Below are 20,423 nucleotides of genomic sequence, written 5' to 3'. Positions count from 1 at the left end.
TTATACCCGTCCTTCTGTCCGGCCTTGGCACTCCTTCCCTTGCCTTTCTTCACCTCCGCTCCATCTCTCATGCCCATAACCTTCTTCTTTGCTCCCCCTAAATCTTCCCTCCTGCAAAACCACAATCTCTGGTCCATGAAGTCACACATCATGACCAATTAGAGGCGCCGTCTGGAGAGAAAAAGAAACTTTACCTAATGCCAGGACTGCTAAATTTAGACACAGGCAACAGGGGAGGTGTAAACCATCCTTGCCTGACCCAGGAGATGTCAGCATCTAATTATGAGTTGCAAGAATATATATATATATATATATGTATGTTCCCTCCTCTGGCATCAGTTCAGGGATGGCGAAAGAGAAAGTCAGGCAGAGAGGAGGAGAAAAGTCAATCCTGTCTATCAATCTGGGCGTATTCTCCATAGCCCACCTGCATTTGATGATCCAAATGCAACATTTTGGCCCTATGGACTTTTTCACAAGGGAGGAGAAAGTGGGGCCAATGTGGAAATGCACGAAATTACACACTAGCTCATCACACGTAGTGCAGAACACAGCATCCATCCAAAAGAGAAAGTAGTGCCAATGCAAATGAATTCATTGGATCAGTACGTATCCATCGGTTTCTTCCTTGTGAATTAACGTGTTTGCGCATGCGCAGGGAGGATAGGATCGCATCTAGATTTTACAGTTCCGGACCAAGAAAAATTGCAGGAAGGAAATCACAGCAAAGGATCATGGGAGTTGTAGCTTGTTTGTAACGAGGGCAATCCCATGGCCGAACTGGAGTAGCATTTCATACTAGCACAAATTGGAATTGACTGTGAATTTGGAATGGAAAAGGATTTACAAATTTGATAGCTTTCCGAATGCAGCTATTTTTGGGATGACTAGTGATTGCATTCAGATAGTCTTTGGGTTGCCTCCGATGTCGTTTGATATTCTCTTTCGAAATAAGGTGAAACCCCATGGATGACCCCAGATTGGCATTCGGATAACCTTCCAGTTTTCATCGCATGATAAAGTCCTATGAGATTGTGATACCAAGGGTCTGCAGGAAAAGCTGGGGTGTATACTAGCAACACAACTCATGTTAAATTTTGGTCTTTGGTTTGGGTTGCTAAAACAAGGGAAGGCGACACATTTTTCCCTTGTAGAAAAAGAGGCTGCTGGGTTTAACAAGTTGTTCTCTGTGACCTCAGAGAAGGAAAAGTGTGAATCTCCGAGCGGCATTTTTTTAGCTTCACAGGAACGATGGCATTGTTCGCGTCTGGCTTAAGTGAGTCGGTTAGGCATGTCGCAAACAAGCAATCGGGGATGCTGGGACATGTGAGCACTCCTGATGGGTTGCTCAAGAGGAGACTGGGTTGAAGCAAACCCAAGCTAAGTTGTATCTTTCAGGAAGCAAATGGATCAGCAACCTAAGATACTTTGCTGCCTGAGGTTGCAAACACAACAGTATCACTGCTCAAATACCACATACAGAAGTTGTACAAGATTGCAGACCAGCTACAAAGATGCTTAACTAAGTAGCATCTGCAGACCTGGCCTTCCCAGATTGCTTTGCTGGGCAGCAGCTGCTGCAAGTGATGGAGATTGCAACAGACTAATATTTCCACCTCATCCTTCCAGCAATCTCTGGTATGACAATCAGGAGAAGGATCCCTCTTGCAATTATTTCCTGTACCAGAGATTGCTGGCAAAAGGAGAGCAGAAACATAAACCTGTGGTGCCTCGATCAATAGACCTCCATCTCTTGGGTTGGAGGGCCTTTTATGATTGTGACACAATTGTGAATACCTAGGGAACGTGAATAGGAATCTGTTACCAATGTGTCACTCTAGGTCGGGCACCCATAGCTGCAATAGCAAACTCTAGCTGTAGCTGGCATTGGACTCAATCCAGCCCCGAGACTGGACCCAATTCAAGGGACTGATTTGATACCGAGTCCATTGCATCTGCCCTGCAGAAATGATGCAACTTAACACTGCTTTCAGTGCTATGGAATTATGCCATTTGTAGTCCATTGTGGCACCGGCGCACTCTGATGGAGGCTAAATATCTCCCCAAACTATAAATCCCAGAGAATGGAGCCATGGCTTGTCAAAACTTCAGCCTGGGTTTTCATGGATGGTTTAATGGCTGGTTTAATGCATGCAGCAGGTGTTTACAGCAGGGAAAACCCTGCATTAGAATAGCCAGACCCCATATGCTATCGGAGAGGACACCAAGCATGTTTGCACCCTGAGGCTGAGGTTCCCGATGCGATTGAAACCAACAGGACTCCAGCCCCAGAGATGGGCAACAGATCCCTTCCAACGTGTCCCAGCATTTGCAGGTCACACACTCTGACCCTTCGCTGCAAGGAGGCGAAACCATAAAGGGAATAAATGTTTTGCTTAGGAAAATGGCAGTGCTTGGGGGCGGCTGGGGGGAGAGATTCACCTGCTGAGGACAAGCGCTGCGTCCAACTTCCAAAATGGCCCTTGGTTGATTTTATGCCTGCTAATAACATTTGCAGCTAGGCATGCTTGGACATTAAGGGGCCATCAAATCTTATGCTTCAGGGCATAAAATCCATCCCCCGCTGGGAACGTCCGGCCTCCCCCTCTTCTCTGGATATAGCATTGTGTGGTTGCCTTAAACTCACCATGGTTTTAATTTCCCTCCCTGGGCCGCATTGGGCCCCTTCACTTTAGGAAGAGTGGGCTTCTGGGTTTGGAAGAGTAGGGTTGCGTCTTAATTATGTTGGCTGGCTTAATTGCTTGAACCGGCATGGGGCTGCATTGCAAATATTGACCGGATTCCTTTTAGTGGCGCACAGAGGCAAAAGTCAACTGCACGCCTTCGTACGACGTCTCTTTTTCCGTCAACGAGGAGGGATAGGAAGCGTGTTCGAAAATGTTTGGAAAAGAGTTGAGAAGCGCATTTTGTTTTTAGTGTCAAGAAAAAGGTGAGAAGAATCCCAGGGCTGAGAAAGTGTGTTCCCGGCTGAGCTAGGAATTGAACCCTGGTCTCCAGAGTCATAGTCCAAGCCTCAAACCACTTTGCCATGCTGTCTTAAAACATCATGCCCACCTGCCACTTCTTTCCAACCATATATCTCTTCTTGAGGGTCTCTCCCCCTTTTCCAACACACACTCACACACTTTTCCCTTTTGGGACCGTTTCCTCCGCCGAGTCCCTTGCCTCATTACCAAGAGGCTTGTAAGTTTAAAGCTGCAAAGATTGAACAAGAGAGGATGCCTGGAAGGTCCTTCCATTTTAATAGCCGCTCTCCAGCTAATCTGCAGGCAGAACGGTTCCCCCTTTCTGGGGCTGATTTAATGGAGGTTCCTGGGGCCGAGCTCAGAAGGAATTAACAAAGCATGGGAGAGCAAGAAGGAGACCCAAGGAGAGGGAGGCTGTGATGGAACTATAAATCCCCACTGCTTTAGGGGACAGGTAGGTTTCTTGGGGCTGTGCGAGATGAAGACTTCAGGAGACGAGGGTTCAAATCTCTGCTTAGCTGTGGAAACCCATAGGGCCTCATTGCCACTATCTTTTAAATCGGATTGTGAATTGGTTTGAACCAGTTCAAACAACCCTAGTTCCCACTTAATCCTAATCTCTGAAGTAATTCGGAGAAGGAGGCCATGCACTAAACCCATTTAACCCGCATCTTTTCTGTGCTGATTTTCCCCGCTTCTTTTCCGATAAATCAAATCCGCGCAAGTGTGAACCACATGCGGATCGGAATCGATTTAAATTTCCCCTTTGGCCGGCTGGAACCAAATCATGTTGAATCAATTCATTCATGAATGGGAACCACAAGTGGATTATTTTAGAGGGGAAAATGTGATCGGGGCAAATGTAGTGGGAACCACACTCCGCTGTCGAATCGAACCATCGATTCGGATCACACACCGATTTATTTGTAAGTGGGAATGGGGTCCAGGTTCAATGGTTCCCAACCTTTGGTCTTCCAGATGTTTTGGACCTCACCTTCCCAAGTTGGCTGGGGATTCTGAGAGCTATAGTCCTTCTCTGTCCAAGAGCTCTGGTGCCCACAACCAACTACAAGTCCCATGGTGTTGAGCCATGGCAGTGCCATATTGCATTAATTCTGCAATGTTGGACTCAACTATGGGACTTGTATGGTGGGGTGCATTTGTGTTTTTAGACGGAAAGGCCTTTCCCAGGAACTCCCCGGTTAATTGCATTTTCTTTAGTGTGGACTTGACTTTCTATTAGGGAAATGAATTTATGAGGTTCCTGCTGCAGCGGCTGGCAAGTGCCAAGAAGGGAAGGGAGAGCGGGTGGGTCAGCACCGGCTCCACTTTGAAACCTGAGGGCAATTGAGATGAAGTGGGAGAGAAAATAACACTTGGAAGGAGGAGACCTTGCAGAGAGAGAGAGAAGAGCTGTGAATGCTAACAATACCCGAAAAGGAGCAAAAGGAAAAGGTCGCTCCAGGGAGTGTGGGAGGAATTTAAAAGGCCTGCGTCCATGAAGGCATCTTGACAGGGCTGAGGATGACCTAGAAAGCCTTCTATGGCTTGGGTACAGGCCATTTGGAGGCTGGGGTTTCCATATATATATATATATATACACACACACACACACACACACACACACATATATATATATATATATGACAGTGGAGACCAGGGTTCAGATCCCTGCTAGATCATGGAAACCCACTGGGTGACCTTTGGAAAGTCACCTTCTCTCGGCCTCAGAGGAAGGGCAAACCTTTTCTGAAGAAGTCTGGCCAAGAATAGCCTATTTTTAGACCCAATGTCATAATGTGGTTTTAGTGCTGCATTATGACTCCGGAGGCCAGGATCTGAATCCCTGCTTAGCCCTCGAAATCCATAGAGCAAGTCATGCTCTCTCAATGAAAGGCAATGACAAACCTCCTCTTGCTGAGAAACCCAAATGATAGGTTCCCATTAGTGTTGGCATAAGTTGGAAATGACCTGAAGGCACACAACAGCAACATCTCCGTATATGAGCCTGTCAAAGCTTTAAGATCTTCAGGACACACATAGATGGACTCTACTAGGTCTTCCATTATCTCCCCCAGGACCCCATATAAAGGGAGTGATGGGCGTTGCAATCCAAAACATGTGGCGGACACGGTGTGACTTTACCCCTGACCTAGTTGATGACAGCAGGAGACAAAGAAGCCCCACCTTTGCTTTGAAACCTAGTAGCAAGTTGTGGATCTTTGATGGGACCTCTGCCAATCGCTTTCAGAAACGGCGCTAATTTTTCCTGCAGCATTAATGAAGGAAATAAAGGAAGGCTCCTGGCACCTTGAAAGATTAACTAATTTTCGCTGCGGATTGAAGCTTTTACAGTCCAGAGCTCTCCTTCATCAGATGTGTTTAAAAGGAATTGTAATTAACGGTGGGGCTATGAGGCTGCGAAATGTAGGCGCTGCAGTCTGTGACATTTTCCATGCTAAGCGCTGGTGTATACAATGTTTGTGTCTGTTATGAGTGTGTGAAGATGGGTTTGTCGCTAATTGCTGCGGTTGCACAAGAGTCACAGGACTTGTCTTGTGTGTATTTGCAGACACCGCAAGCTGGACATGTGGGAAAAACAGATGGCCTTTTGGTCACAATGTTCAGCTTTGCTTCCCATTATATGCACTGGTGTTTGTGTTTGAAGGAGGGATGGGAAAAGGGAGAGGAACGAAAGAGAAAAATCAAGGTATCAAGGGAAAGGAAGAGTGAGAAAGTGTGGGATGGATAGAGAGAGAGAAGACAAGACAAAAGCTGCCATTGGACCCAATCCAATAGCAATTCAGGTTGGGATTAATTTGATACCAAGTCCACTGCAAAGTAGAGCTACATCTGCACTACAGAAATAATGCAGTTTGACACCACTTTAACTGCCATCTGATGGATCCTGAGAGAAAGAGAAGGGATAGCAGAGGGACACAGAGAAGGATAAAATGGAAAGAAAACAAGTAAGATAAAGAGAAAAGGAGGGATAGAAGAAAAAATGGAGAATGGAATGTGGAAATGGATAGAGGAAGAGGAAGAGGAAGAGGAAGAGGAAGAAAGGAAGGAAGGAAGGAAGGAAGGAAGGAAGGAAGGAAGGAAACTGGGATCTAGCTTATTAAAGTTCAGACTTAAACCTGAAACAGTTGGACTGCCTAACTCCCATAGATACTCCAATGGTTTCTTTTGAAGGCCCCTGAAGAAAGCCTTTCCTCATTGGGGCCGAAACATGTTGGGCATTTTAAAAATACTGAATAAGCAGTTGACCATCTCGGAGCGTGTCTCCACACTGTCTTATGCTTTTCAATGTGCTTTTCAGGACTCTATTCACCAATCATATGGGTGCCACCAGCCATAATGGGCAGCTTGTATTCATGGGACTGAAGGCAACCCGTCCAAGCATGAATGCTCCTTGGCATCCCCAAATGGATGGCCAAGCTCCATCTACTGCTCCTGGTGTGGACAATGTGAAGCCTCAGCCAACCACTGGTCCCAGTAAGAAGCCAACCAATGGTCCCAGCCTTTGGAGCAAGAAGGCTCCTGGAGAGATGATGGGTCCTCCCAAGGCGCTTGGGGTTTTTCTGCCAGGAAGAATGATGAACATAGCTTTGCGTTCAGGCCATCTTCAGTCCCCCCCCCCCTTCTTTAAATACACTCCCGGGAAATGTAAAGACAGGACCCCCATTAGCTAATAAGGACCAACATGGGAAGCTGGTAATGAACCACTGGAAGACTCGCTGACCGGAGATCATTACCCTGGACAGCGGTAAGAAAAGAACAACTGGGGAGGCAAGAGAAAGGAGGTTGGTTGCCATGACAACTACTGAGCATCCGCACTGTGCCTTCCGCACGGAGGCAGATGAAGGGAAGGGTCAGGCCAGCTGTAGGAAAGCAGATCTGAAAGTGGAGGGGCGTTTGAGGGTCTGTCCTGAAGCCCTAAGGTTGGGCGAAGGAGTGGAGGAAACGGGCTGAAGTCCTACCTGATTTAATACCAACATAAGTACATTGGGGGTAGTATCTCTCTCTCTCTCTCTCTCTCTCTCTCTTCCTCTTCTTCATTTTGTGAGGCATTGTGCTTTTTATTTGCTCTGCACAGCTGTCATTGATGCTTAATGTATCATACTTAATGGTACTGCCAGGAGCCTAATGTATCGGGAGTGTGACTTGCGTTCCTTCTACTCATTTCCGACTTATAGAAGGCGAACCTATTGTGGGGTTTTCTTGTCAAGATTTGTCCAGAGAGGGGTTGCCTTTGCCTTCGTCGGAGGCTGAGAGGATGTGACTCAGCCAAGGCCACCCAGTGGGTTTCATGGCCAAGTGGGGAATCGAACCCGGGTCTCCAGAGTTGTCGTCCAACACTCAAGACACTATGCCAAACTGGTTCTCACATGTGTCATGCTTAATGCATAACGGCATCACTCTTGCAACATCAACAGGGCCAAACCTACATGTTGATTGAACAACTGAGTCAATGGATCTGCTCTAGTTGGGTCTAGCCAACAGGGTTTTGGCCACAGCTGGGAAGCCATCTGGGAAGCCATCAGGCCCCAAAAAGTGGTTATGGCTAGTAACCACCAGGAAAAACCAGCCAGCCAGGGCTGAAGGCAAAGCCAGAGGTAGGATCAAACATGGACCCCATGGTCAAGACCAAAGGAGAACCCAGGGATACAGGAAACATGGCCAGAGAAGCAGAAGGATTTTTCTAGTTCATGTTAGGTTCAGCTGGAAGAAAAAGCGTTCCCATACTCCTTCCCATCCAGGTAGGAACCAATGGCCTGTCTGGGTTTGTTGCTGTTGTGTGCCTCCATGCCATTTCTGACTTATGGAGACTGTAAAGCAGTGGTTCTCAATCTTCCTAATGCTGCGACCCTTTAATGCAGTTCCTCATATTGTGGTGACCCTCAACCATAATAGAAGAGCGGTGTCTCGGTTCCTAAGACCCTTGTGGCGACCCCTGTGAAAGGCTCATTTGAGCCCCAAAGGGGTCGTGACCCACAGGTTGAGAACCGCTGCCCTAAGGCCTATCATGGGGTTTTCTGGAGCTTAGGGCATGACTCGGCTGAAGTCAACCAAGGAGTTTCCATGACTGAGTGGGAAATCGAACCCTGGTCTCCAGAGTCCTAGTCCTATGCTCAAACCACTGCACTATGGTGGATCTCCATAGTCTGGGTTGGAGAAGACAACCAAAGACCAGAATGTTGCAAGTCACAGGTCAGCCACATGGAGCAGCAGCACACACTACTTCCAGCAGCTCTCCCCAACTGGAGTGAGTAAGAGAGACTGGTGCGCTGTTCCGTCACAGCAAAAGATGTGAGCAAGCTGCCAACTGCACAGAAATGCCACTCTAGCAGCTGGCGCCGAAGCCATCGCCCTCCTCCTTTCCCTCACCCAACAACGGAGAAGCTCATTTGTCAACTCCAGGTTTCTCCGCGGCAAACGAAGCAGCTCGGTAAATATAAATTGCAACATCTGTTCCGTGCTGTTCCCTGGCACCGCGGCTGGCCTAGACGCGACTCGGACTCCATCTCCCTCTCCCTCTCCAAAAACAACTTAAGATGGAAACCTGGCTTCTTGGCGACCGCAGTCACAACCTGCTGACTCTGTCGCTACTCCAGCTGCCTCCTTGCAGAATCAGGTCTGGAGCGGGATTGCAAGGGACAGCTGGTGTTTGTATGCCTGCGTGTACTTTGGTGATGTCCCTTTCATTTATTTTTAAACAGGCGTTTGGTACCCCTGGCACAGGGCAATGGCAGCGCCAACAAAGAGCGCAATCTGCCCAATGTGCTCACAAGCCTTATGCTTCATCTCAGAAATGCAGGGTCCACAGGCAAAACAATGTGACTCGCTGCAGTGTCTGTAACCACTCAGGAAGATGGTTGTGTGAACAGCTGTGGCTTGTGGAAGAGGAATCTTGCCACACTTACACATTTGTTTGGAAATCTGGAGAGGAATTTGAGAGAGAAAAGCATCTCCCAGCATCTCTCTGCATTGACTACACCAGCTAAGGACTGCTGGAAGTTGCAGCCCAACAATAGCTGGAGAGCCATATGTTGTGCTAAAGTTAGACAGTGGTCCAAACGTTGCTCAGCATGGGTCCCATTTGGCTTTGCAAAAGGAAAAGCTGCATATTTAATGGGGCACTAATGTGTCTCACATTTGCATCCTCCATTGAATTCAGTGCATTATTGTATACACTGGAGAGAGAGAGGAGGAGGAAGGAGGAAGCCCCTGAGATATTGAAAGAGGACCATCATGTCTCCACTCCGTCTTCTCCCCACCAGGTTGAACATGCCCAACTCCTTAAACCTTTCCTCATACGTTTTGCTCTCCATCCCTCTTATCATCCTGGTTGCCCTTCTCTGAACCCACTCCTATATCCTTTTTAAAATGAGGCACCCAGAACTGAACGCAGGACTCCAGATGAGGCCTAACCAGAGCAGAATATAGTGGGGCTATTATTTCACTTGCCTTGGAAACGATGATTCTATTAATGCCAGCTAAAACATTATCCATCTTATTTGCTGCACAATCACACTGCTGGCTCATATTCAGTTTATGATCAACAATAATCACATGGTCCTTTTTGCATGATTACAGTTAGGTTCATGAATAATATTTAGCGCACCACAAGCGTTCCAACTTTGGGTCCTTTTAAAAGCAAATGTATAAAGATTCTTGGAAATGGAAAGAGCGCACACTTACACATCACGTTGAGGAAGATGTTGCCAGATGCTAACACCACCTTCTCCCGGGTGGCTCTGTCGTAAATCCCGACGTGGCACTCATAGGGGCCGTTGTCTGAGATCCGGACTTCAGGAAGCCTGGGATTGAAACAGAAAAGGCATTTGAGGAAACAGTGAGGGAATAGTGTGATGTGTGATGTGCGGACACAGTGGAAATCACCATTCAAAGCTGCCCCAGAAACTTTCAGGATGCTATCACAAGAGATGTTTTCAACAGATGTGTGTTCCTTGCATTGCTATTGAACCCAGCCAACCATAACTATGTCAACCGTCCGAAGACACAAACACACTTGGAGAACCACTGAACTGATCTCCACATCATCAAACCCCCAAATCAAAACCACATTGAGGTCAGGGAGAGAAGGACTACTTGCAATTCAGTTTATGCACCCTGCTTACAATGGACTCGGTGGTCTCTTTGCTCTGTAGATCTCTGTAGAGAATAATTTCATTCCGTGGAATACTACTCCGTGATACTATTCACCATCCATGCACTGTTACAACTGTTATTTCTAGTCTCGACAGAAGAAGAAGTAGAAGAAGGAAGAAGGAGGAAAGTTCTGTGCAACATTTTCAGTCCTAAGAGATATTCCTATATGGATCAAATGTGAGATCCACAGAAGAGGCCCTGTTGCATCTCCCATCATCCCAAGAGGATAGGATGGCAGGTATGCAACACAAGGTCTTCTCTGTAGTAGCACCGCAATGGGGAAAACTCCCTACTAAAGGAATTCATCCCAGCCCCATCCTTCTCAAGCATCTAGTGGAGCAACTAAGACTGTACTAGCTTTTATCATTCTCAATCCTGAAAACTAGAGATGTCTGCTGCGGTTGTTTAAATGGTGGGTGGCTTGTTGTTTTTTCTTCCAGACTCTGGTTTTGATCTGCTTTTAAATAAAGTTTTCATCTGTTTATGCTTAACATCTTAACAGTATAACTATTGTAACAACTCATATTTCTACAATTTTATATTAAAACTATATTAACTAACCTAAACAATATCCTTTCATCTTTTAAGCTTAACAATCGATCAGGTCACTGGACCGGTCTCTCTTTTTTTGGACACGCAGAAAGTGACGAAGATTGGAAACCGACAAGTTTTCTCTCCGAGTGCAATTTCACCAAATAACAATGGAAGAAAGAAAGAAAGGATGATTGTCAGTTTCTGGATGGAGGTGGAGGAGGAGAAAAGGAGAAAGGAGGGGAACTAAAGTAGGCCAGACAGGCGGATGATGGAGAAGTATCTCTGGAAATTGGCAGCAAGGGTTATGCAGTGGGATGCATTGATCTCTGCTCGGCTCTGACATTTCTCTGCACTGCTATTAAATGCATCAAGTGACAAAACTTTAAATTAAAAACATGTCTGAGAAGAGGGGAGGGAAGGCAAGCTGAGAAGGCCACCGGAGGAGTAAAGCAACAGGGGGAAGGATAAAAAAAGGAGATGAAAATCAAAGTGTCCCTAGCACATCCCGGAGTCCAATTTGGAAGGGGAGCTCAAAATGAGTCTCCGTGGAGAGCAATGATGAAGGCTCCCTGGTAGAAAAAGACAGATTGCAGGAACCTGCTGGCGAGGCTTGATATCGAGACTTAATCAAAGGAAGAGATGGCACCCCAGAGAGCGCAAGTTTTGGGAGGGCAGGCAGAGGACTCCAATTTCGAAGATCTAGGCGAAGGGCGGCCTCACAAGAAGAGCCTTCCCTTCTCCAAAAGTAGAGGGAAGTGATATATTTCTTAACTTGGAAAGCTTCTTAGCATGGGCCAAGGAGGGCACCAAGGAGGGCACCACCAAGGAGGGCATCAGGAAGCAGGATGAATCTGGGAACAACTCCGAAAGCGTGGATTCCTTCTACGGTGGAGGACTGGAGAAGTGAGGACAAGACCATCTTAAATGGGAGGCTGGAGGAGCAAAGTAACTAAAGAGGAGTAACTATTTGTGTTGCTTCTGAATAACAAGTGGTTCCTATTGCAACCGTAGCAATCGATTACTCTGAGATGTGGTGCTGGGATGGAGTTTTCCAGATATCCAAAATGACCAATAACTGGATCCAAGAGCAAACTGAGCCTGAACTCTCCCTAGAAGTCAATATGACTCAACTGAGGTTGTCATACTTTGGACATTTCATGAGATGACAGGACTTATTAGAAAACACAGAATGTTTGGAAAGGTGGAAGGCAGCAGGGGAAGAGGAAGACCACATTGCAGATGGATAGACTCTGCAAGACCTGAGCAGGGCTATGGATGATAGGAGGATTTGGAGGCCTCTTATTCATAGGGTCTCCATAAGTCAAAGCCAACTTGATGACACAGAACAGGAAAGAAGAGAGCAAACCCAGCCTGAATTTACCCTAGAAGCCAAAACGACTCAACTGAGGCTGTTGTACTTTGGCCATATCACGAGAAGACAGGGCTCACCAGAAAAGCCCACTGTGCTTCATAAGGTCATACTTTGGACACATCATGAGAAGACAGGACTCACCAGAAAAGATGATAAAGCTTGGTAAGGTGGAAAGTAGTTGGACAAGATGAAAGCCACATTACAGGGGAAATGAGCTCTCTCCAAAAAAGGCCCAAGATCTTCTATTTTCTTTTCCTGGGGCTAGATTGCCATTGAAAGCTTGAGACATGCCATTGGGCTCCTCTTGACCTGATGATCCTCGCCGTCCTCCAAACCTCCCCTCCTCCGTGGAGCTGCCTATTCCTCTAAGTGGATTAAGTAGGCAGGAGAACATATTTTCCTGGGGAATTGAACGCCTTCGATCTGCTGTCTGGTTAGTAGTCAGTATTCAGATAACCTGGGGCTGACAGGAGGGACAGAGGAAGCAGGGGGAACAGAATTGGGCCAAGGCATCTTCGTGTGTGTGTGTGTGTGTGTGTATATATATATATTCCCTGCTGCCGGTGATGGGGCTTTGGGATCAATAAACTATTAATAAACTGCAGAAGGTTTTAAGGAGAGATCTGTGTAATGCAGTTTAACAGCTGGAGTTTACCAACACTGACAGCTTCTCAGAAGGGTAAGTAATTGTGTTATTGCAAAGGGAGGGAAGGAAAGAAGAGCGGGGAAATAGCAAGGCCAGGATGTGACACGGTTGCAACGGACCAGGTTTCGGAAAAGACGCAGAGAAGTATTCGTGAGCAATCCCATGCGCCCTATAACTGAGGATGGAAAGAATATTCATTGTTTCCTAAATGGTTTGGAAAAGAGAGATTTTCTAATCTTTGAGAAACCCAGTTGGGAGGAATAGCAACACAGTGTTGAGCATTTGGTGCAGTTTTTACCTGGCATCCGCACATCCCAAAGTTGTTCCCAGAACATATTCTGCATGGAAATACACATGTTTTGAAGGACAGCCAGAAAAAAAGTGGGATGTAAATGAATAAAACAACAACAACATTAGCAATGGTGCTTCTCCAGAAAGTGAATCCATCGAATCTGTCATACTTTAGGACATAATATGAGACAACACCACGCATTGGAAAAGACGATAATGCTCAGCAAAGTTGAAGGTAAACCAAATGGAGACGCAGTGCTTTGCCTTTTTACTTGACGCACAACTCTGTAAACATGCCCTGAAAGCCTTTCCCTGCTATTTTGGGGCTGGGACAGGAGGAGAGGAGAGCAAAAGATGGTGCCCGCAGTTGCCCATCACTTGTTAAAGACTTCTATAAATGCTCATGTGGTGGAATGGAATGCACATTGGACTATGACTCTGGGAGACCAGGGCTTGGCCATGGAAACCCATTAGGTGGCAAGTCACACTGTCTCAGCCTCAGAGGTAGGCAAAGGCAAGATAGCTTGCCAAGAAAACCCTGTTCGCCTTGGCACAGCCATCACCCGGAAGCGACTTCTTTAGTTGCACAGTGATAAATGCTCCCGTGCCAACTCCATTTCCTTCCCGTCTCCCTGCAAGTCCTCATGACTGGAAACAGCTGGCGTTTCTTCGGTGGCTGCTTCCAGCTCCGCAAGATGCAAAAAGAGCTGGTGGGTTTTGATTTAAATGTGTTTGGTTGATCCAGGCATCTGTGTGAGCATGGGCAATTAATTTGCCCGGCGAACGTGGCGCTGATGGAGTCGAGGGAGGGAGGGAACGCGGCTGCGCAAGGATCAGAGCATGCCTGGCTTTTGCACGGAGTGGGTTTTTATCATTCCTTCTAGTGAGGATGAACTCTCCCTCCAAAGCCATTTTTAAAAACACCATTAAGGACCTCAACCACCACATCCTCACTTCCCCATTCTGTCTCCCTTTGTCATTCAAACCATGATAGTCATAAAATGATTCTGTGGACAGAAGACATATAGAGGATCAACAGAGTTGTTTAAAAGGAAACAGAACATAGCAAAAGTACACAAAATGCAATGGGGAGCACTGATTTCATGGCAAGGAACATGGACCATCCTACTTCTCTTGGTTCTTTAAAGCCAAGTAGGGTGATGTCTGGTTGGTAGACCTACCAAAGGGAAGATCTGGAGATCTTCAGGTAGAGCTAGGCAGTGCTTCCCAAACTTTGGTCTTCCAGGTGTTTTGGACTTGAACTCCCAGAAGCCTTAGCCAGTTGGTCAACAACCAGGAGTTCTGGGAGATGAAGTTTGGGAATCACTAGGCTAGAGAAAAGAATCCTTCCTGAAACCCTGGAGAGCAAAAGTTGCCGGTCGGAGTTGCCCATAGTAGGAGGTCCCATAGGACTGGACTCACTGCAAGGCCAGCTTCCCCAGTCCCTGTGCAGAAAGACCTGGGTTCAATATCTTAGTAGAGCCAGGTGAAGAATCCTACATGAGACCTTGGAGTGTTACACCTGTCGGAGTTAGCAATATTCAACTAGATGGGGTCCCAAGGGGCTGACTCAGCTTCCCATTCTCCACAGGAAAGTATGTATATGAGGAAATGGACTGCAGGTTCACAGAAGAGCATGAGAACTTGGAACCACCATACCTTGTTTCACACCTGGGCCTAAATTCAGTTTTTAGTCACCAATAGCATAGACTCATTGAATCAATGGAACCTTATATAGGTGTTGCCTTACCAAATTCCCCTATATTCAATGGGAGAGCCAGAAGTTTGGGTGTTGGACTGGGAGACCAGGGTCTGAATCCCCGCTTGGGCATGGAAACCCACTTGGGCAAGTCACACTATCTCTTATTCCCAGAGAAAGGCAATAGATCAGTGCATCCAAGCTTCAGCCTTGGAAAACTTCCTTCGCTGGATGACAATTCCCAGAAATGGTGGCTAGAGGATCTTGGGAGTTGCAGTTGCAAAACGGTAACTTTTTCTAATGCATCTTTGGCATTTGCAAGCAACCCATTTCTCCAGAACGCCGCTCTCCTCTTCCATTGAAACAAAATTAGGAACACCAGTTTCCACCCATCCGCACAGCCCCTTGCAACTTGATTTGTTTAGAAAGAAGTTAAAATAAATAAAGAAATAAATAACCCCACGGTGAAAAAAGCCGCATGGAGGGCCATATTTTCCCCGCCAATGCTGCCGCTTCCCTTAGAGTAGAGCCAAGCAGCATTTATCTTGATGGCATGAGGAGAGGCCAGAAATTCTCCCTGCGATTTGTTCTGGGAATATTCCTTTCTTGTTTCCTTTTTTCTGTTTGCCAGTAAGCCGAGGCGCATGTGCTTAATGAGGTCCGGATACATAAGTGAGCAACCCAGCATGCCAGAGAGAGAAAGCGAATGAAAGCCTCCTTGGTGTGTCTAAATAAATCCAAGCCGCCCTCCCTCCTGCAATTTTGGGTTTAAAGCTTCCCCTTGGATAGCTGAATGATGAGTTCTGCTTTTCCCTCCTCCTCCTCCTCCTCCTCCTCCTTCTTGTAATTGGAAGCGGTAATAGAAATGGCAAGAAAGGAAAGCGCAAGGGTGGAAAGTCTGAGCCAACACCAGGGAGAACTTCTTGACTGCAAGAACCTGTTTGATGGTGGAATGGCCTCTCTCAGAAGTCGTTGGAGGAGGTCTTTAAGGGAAGGCTGGGCGACCAGCTTTTGGGAAGGTTTTAGCTGGATATTCTGAAATGACTGGGGTTTGAACTAGATGTTCCTGGAGGTCCTTCAAACCCCACAAGTCTATGATTCAATGACAGCCATCTTTAAATATCTGAAGGGTTGTCATGCAGAAAATGGGATGGGATTTGTCTTCCTAGGACACAAACCAATGGGTTTATATTGCCAGAAAAAGATTCCATCCAGCACAGATCGGATGTTGAAGAAGCTACTGAAGCTGTAGTGCCTTCCACATCTCCTGCAAGGTTTGGTCCATAGCCCAGTGCAGATCCACCACCTCACTGACACCATGTTGATGGCATCTTTCTGAAAACACATGATGCATACTATAAGGTATGACACACGCAATGTACCTAGCAAGGTATGTTCCTTTCCATTGCCACGTTCCATACTTTCCTTTTAGAATGGCAGCAGGTGCACAGCGATGGATATTAAAGCCTTGTCTTCCACAAGTTACCCCTTGGTCTCTCTAGCTCAATAATGGTCTCCTGTAATCGAAGACAGCTGTCCAGAGTCTTTGATGGCATCAATTGTTAAGATCACAGAGGCCTTTCGAGTGGGAAGCACTCCAGTCTGCAACTAGTTGAACGTTGGCAATAGGGCTTCTTTTCTTCTTTCCAACCGGAGCTGTTCTTTGCAAGTACTCCTGAGGTCACAACCAACAGCCTCTCCCATCCAAAGGCCTCCTCTTTGTATCCGTTAAGGAAACCATTTGTTCCTCATGCAGCAGGAGGTTGGCCATGACCTCCTTCTAGTACTATGAGGGCGTGGAGGACGGCAGGCGGTCCATGATGGAAATACTACAGTCGGACGACCCGAGGAGCGCAAATCAGATGCTTCTCAGATTGTCCCAGATAACAGATCCCCTGAAGTTCCCCAGCGAGAAGCCTTCTCTTCCAGAAGTAGGCCAGGGAGAATTAATTGCAGAAACACACCAAACAACTCCTATGTCTGGTACTCCGAACCAAGCTAGAGGGCAATGGAGAGGTCGCCCACGCAGGGCCCAGTCTTTGGGGTTTTGGGAGAGGAAATCAGGTACGGCTGTAAGCACAGCTTGCACACTGGGGTTGGGAAGGAGATTTGATTTGCATTTCTTAGGTATCAAGAACTCTGACGGAGAGAATCCTCAACTGCTAAAAATCTTTACGGTTCAAGGCTTACTCTGCACAAAGTGCATAAAATACACATGTGGTTGACTATGTCTACCAGTTTTGGGGAAGTCACAATGGGAGAGGGCTGTTGCTCTGAATCCATCGATAAGCGATATAGAAATGTAAATGCTATTGCTATTGCTATTCCATATTGCTTCAAGGTTTTTTGGTTGGCCATCATGGCAAACCAAATGCTGGAATACATGTATTTTTGGTCTAACCCAGCAGGGCTCTTTCCAACTGCGTGCATTTTTCTCAGCATAATACCAGTTCAGCTATCAGTTCACATGGGGAAAAGGCCAAAGATGGAGATGGTATGATGCTTAATGTCTGCAGAATATTTCACTGGCAATGCTTTGGGATGTCCTCGACAGAAGAGAGAAAACTTAGCGTCATCTTTTGTCCTCACAAAGCACGGAGGATTTACGTTGCTACCCAGGATAGCACTTTGATTTCCTATTTGCCGCGATTTGCACCCTCCTTCCGGCCCCCTTGAAGGGATCTGTCAACCGGCAGCTTATGTTAATGGGAACGCCACTTTCAACAAAACCTCCACCATCTGCTTCTGCCTTTAATTACTAGACTGTGGGGAAAGAAAAGGAATAGGAAAAGAGGAAAGATGGGAAGGGAAGGGAAGAGAAGAGAAGGAATGCAACATGTGTCATAGGATCCAAAGGAAGGGACTGAGTGGGCAGAAGGGAGTCATGCATCCTTTGGAAGGTCCCTCCTCGGATGTCACACTGAGCCTTTTGGATAGGAGGAAGGACCATGCCAAAGCTGGAGAAGGAGGTAAATGACCGCTTGCCACTTGGTCAGACCCAGAAATGGATGTCAGGTGTTGGTGGCCTACCCTAACTTCTCCCTATCTTACCCTCCTTCTGCCTCACTTGCTTAAATGCCTGCCCACCTGCCACCAACCCAATGCCTACCCAGGACTTCCATGGGGAGGCAGGTGGCTAGGCAACTGAGGCAACAGGAGGGCACAGAAGGGGCACCTCACCCATCCTTTTTTGATGTCACGGCTCCCTTGTCTGAAAGAGCCAGGACAGTGAAAAGAAGGGGTGGAACAGACCTGGCACCACAGCCCCCTGCGATTGGAAGAGGGCCTGGCCAGGTGTCACCCCTTCTCTGAGGTGTCACCCGGTGTGCTCTCAACCAGTGGTTCCCAACCTCTGGTCCTCCAGATGTTTGGGACTTCAGTTCCCAGAATTCCTGACTGTTGGCTATGTTGGCTGGGGCTTCCGGGTGCTGAAGTCCAAAACACCTGGAGGACTAAAGGTTGGGAATCACTGATCCAAACCCTCCGTACTCCCCTAGTAATGGCACTGCACCTGTGCCAATTTGAAAAGAGACAGCATGGTGTAGTGGTTTGAGACATTGGACTACAACTCTAGAGACCAAGTTCAATTCTCGCTTGGTCATGAAACCCACTGGGAAACCTTGGGAAACCCACAGTCTCTCAGCCCCAGAGAATGGCAATGACAAACCTCCTTAGAACAAATCTGGCCAAGAAAACCCTATGATAGGTTCGCCTTAGGGTCGCTGTAAGCTGGAAACAACTTGACATACACACATAATTGGAATCCCACCACAAATATCTCAAAACCTCTTTGTGTTTCATGCCTGCACCTTGACCAAAAGCCAAATGCAAGAGTTCTTTCTCTATGCAATTTTTCTATTTTGGTAAAGTTACCAGCTCTGGAGTCAGCATGAATAATGCATGGATATTTTACTTAGCTGACAATGAGGAACTCTGTGAGGAGATATATATATATATATATATATATATATATATATATATATATATATTCTTGCAAGAGAGGCTTATGAGGACAAGGGTTGAAGAAGAGGTCACACTTGACGGCTTCTAGCTGACTCCTGCATTCAGGCCAGTTTCTGCAAGACGTCCTGCTGCTGACAAGTCATGTTCAGCAAACATGCGACAAGATTCAGGATTTGTTTTGGGGTCATTCCTAACAAGTTCCACATCTTCCAGACTTGACCCGGATGTGTAAAGATCGCACATTTGGGGACCTGTGCTTTGTGCTTCAGTGTTGCAAGTGATGCCTACAAAGTTGGCATGACCGACCCTTACCCTAATGGTGCTTCCTGCATTTCAGCCACCGATATATGAGTTTTGTATATGGGTTTCCCTCTTGAAAGGTTAAAGTCCTGCATAGTTTGGGTCCAGGTTATCTAAAAGACCATGGGGTTGGACTGCATGCCCTTTGGGGGATCCCTTCCAAATCTAGGAGTCTATGATCCCATGGAAAGCCACCATAAGCAGGGACCCGAGGCACAGTAAACAAAGAGCGCATGCGTTGTTGTTTTTAAATGACAGCAACAAATGTGGCCTCCTTTTACACCCTCCAGCAAAACCCGCAATTTCTTGATTCTTTCTACAGCAAACAACAGCAGGGTGGCTATTTCTCTTCTCTCTCTCGTTTCTTAAAAATAGAAGAACGAGAGGGAGGCAGAAAGAGAGAGGTGAACCTGTCAGGGAGCTATCCTCCTTTACCGCAAACATGGCATTGGTAATGCAGGCAATTTGTGCAAGCCTGGGCAACAATTTTCCAAGGCTTTTAAGTGCTCAGTGCTGGGTTGGCAGACACACACACAAAAAGCAGGTTCTGTAAATTGTGTTAGTTTGCTACAACACACACATGAGAGAGAGAGAGAGAGAGAGAGAGAGGAAGGAAGGGAGGAAAGGAGGGAGAGAAGCTAGTTGCAAGCCCTTCTAGAAGAGATAAGGGCTATCCTTGACAGCTTTTTGAGGGTTTGCGTTTGGAAGGTATATCTGAGTTCTGTTCCAAGTCTTCTGAGTATATCCCAGATTGCTCAGATGAAAATGCACACATATATCTATATACTGATGCAGTTTAGTGCATGCATATAACTCAAACTGCGGTCTCTCTAAAAATTACTTATTTCATTAATTTATATCCATATATATATATATGTGTGTGTGTGGCTCTGTGCAGGTTGTATGCCTCCTTGGATCTAGACACTATACTACTATTGACACAGCTTAGAATTGTCTGCTACATCACATTCTTGGCTCATGTTCAGCTTGTGGTTTACTAGGACTCCTAGGTCTCTTTCACATTGTCAAATCAGGTGTCCCCCATCCTATTCCCCTTTTGCTAACATTTCCATCTTCATATCCAAACTTGCAAATACATCCTCTGTGTGTGTGTGTGCATTGGAACAGCAAGCTGTGAGCAACCGCACTTTGTTCGTAACACATAATGCTTCCAGATATCATCCCTCAGTATCAGATCTAGGTCTGGAAACTTGACAGTCCTAGCAACCCTGATGGGGAGTGTGCATTAAACCCCAGAACTCACATCCAGGAGTACGAAGATGAGATGCTGGCACATCAATGCTCATCCGATGCCGGTGCAGCCGACGTGGGAGCGAATTGCTGCCTTGTAATCTATTCCAGCACAGGGTTGCCTCCAGGCTAGGCCACTGGGCATTCATTCCCCATTTCTTTTTGGGGGGGTCCATGCGTGCGTTAATTGATGGCTTGGGATTC

The 20,423-nt window shown here is 46.7% G+C and overlaps 1 protein-coding gene across 5 annotated transcripts in view; it reads right to left on the bottom strand.

Annotated features, from left to right (window-relative positions):
* Window positions 1–20,423, bottom strand: part of IGSF21 (immunoglobin superfamily member 21) — a 208,016-nt gene that overhangs the window by 19,070 nt on the left and 168,523 nt on the right. For all 5 annotated transcript variants that reach the window (XM_042478473.1, XM_042478474.1, XM_042478476.1 and 2 more), the window contains one exon: window positions 9,693–9,811. In XM_042478473.1, the coding sequence (XP_042334407.1) occupies window positions 9,693–9,811 (119 nt within the window). The remainder of the gene's footprint in view (window positions 1–9,692; window positions 9,812–20,423) is intronic.

Source organism: Sceloporus undulatus, chromosome 7, assembly GCF_019175285.1.
Source record: "Sceloporus undulatus isolate JIND9_A2432 ecotype Alabama chromosome 7, SceUnd_v1.1, whole genome shotgun sequence".
Lineage (NCBI taxonomy): Eukaryota > Metazoa > Chordata > Lepidosauria > Squamata > Phrynosomatidae > Sceloporus > Sceloporus undulatus.
The sequence above is the reverse complement of the archived record's forward strand: the minus strand, read 5'-3'. Positions and strand labels throughout refer to the sequence as shown.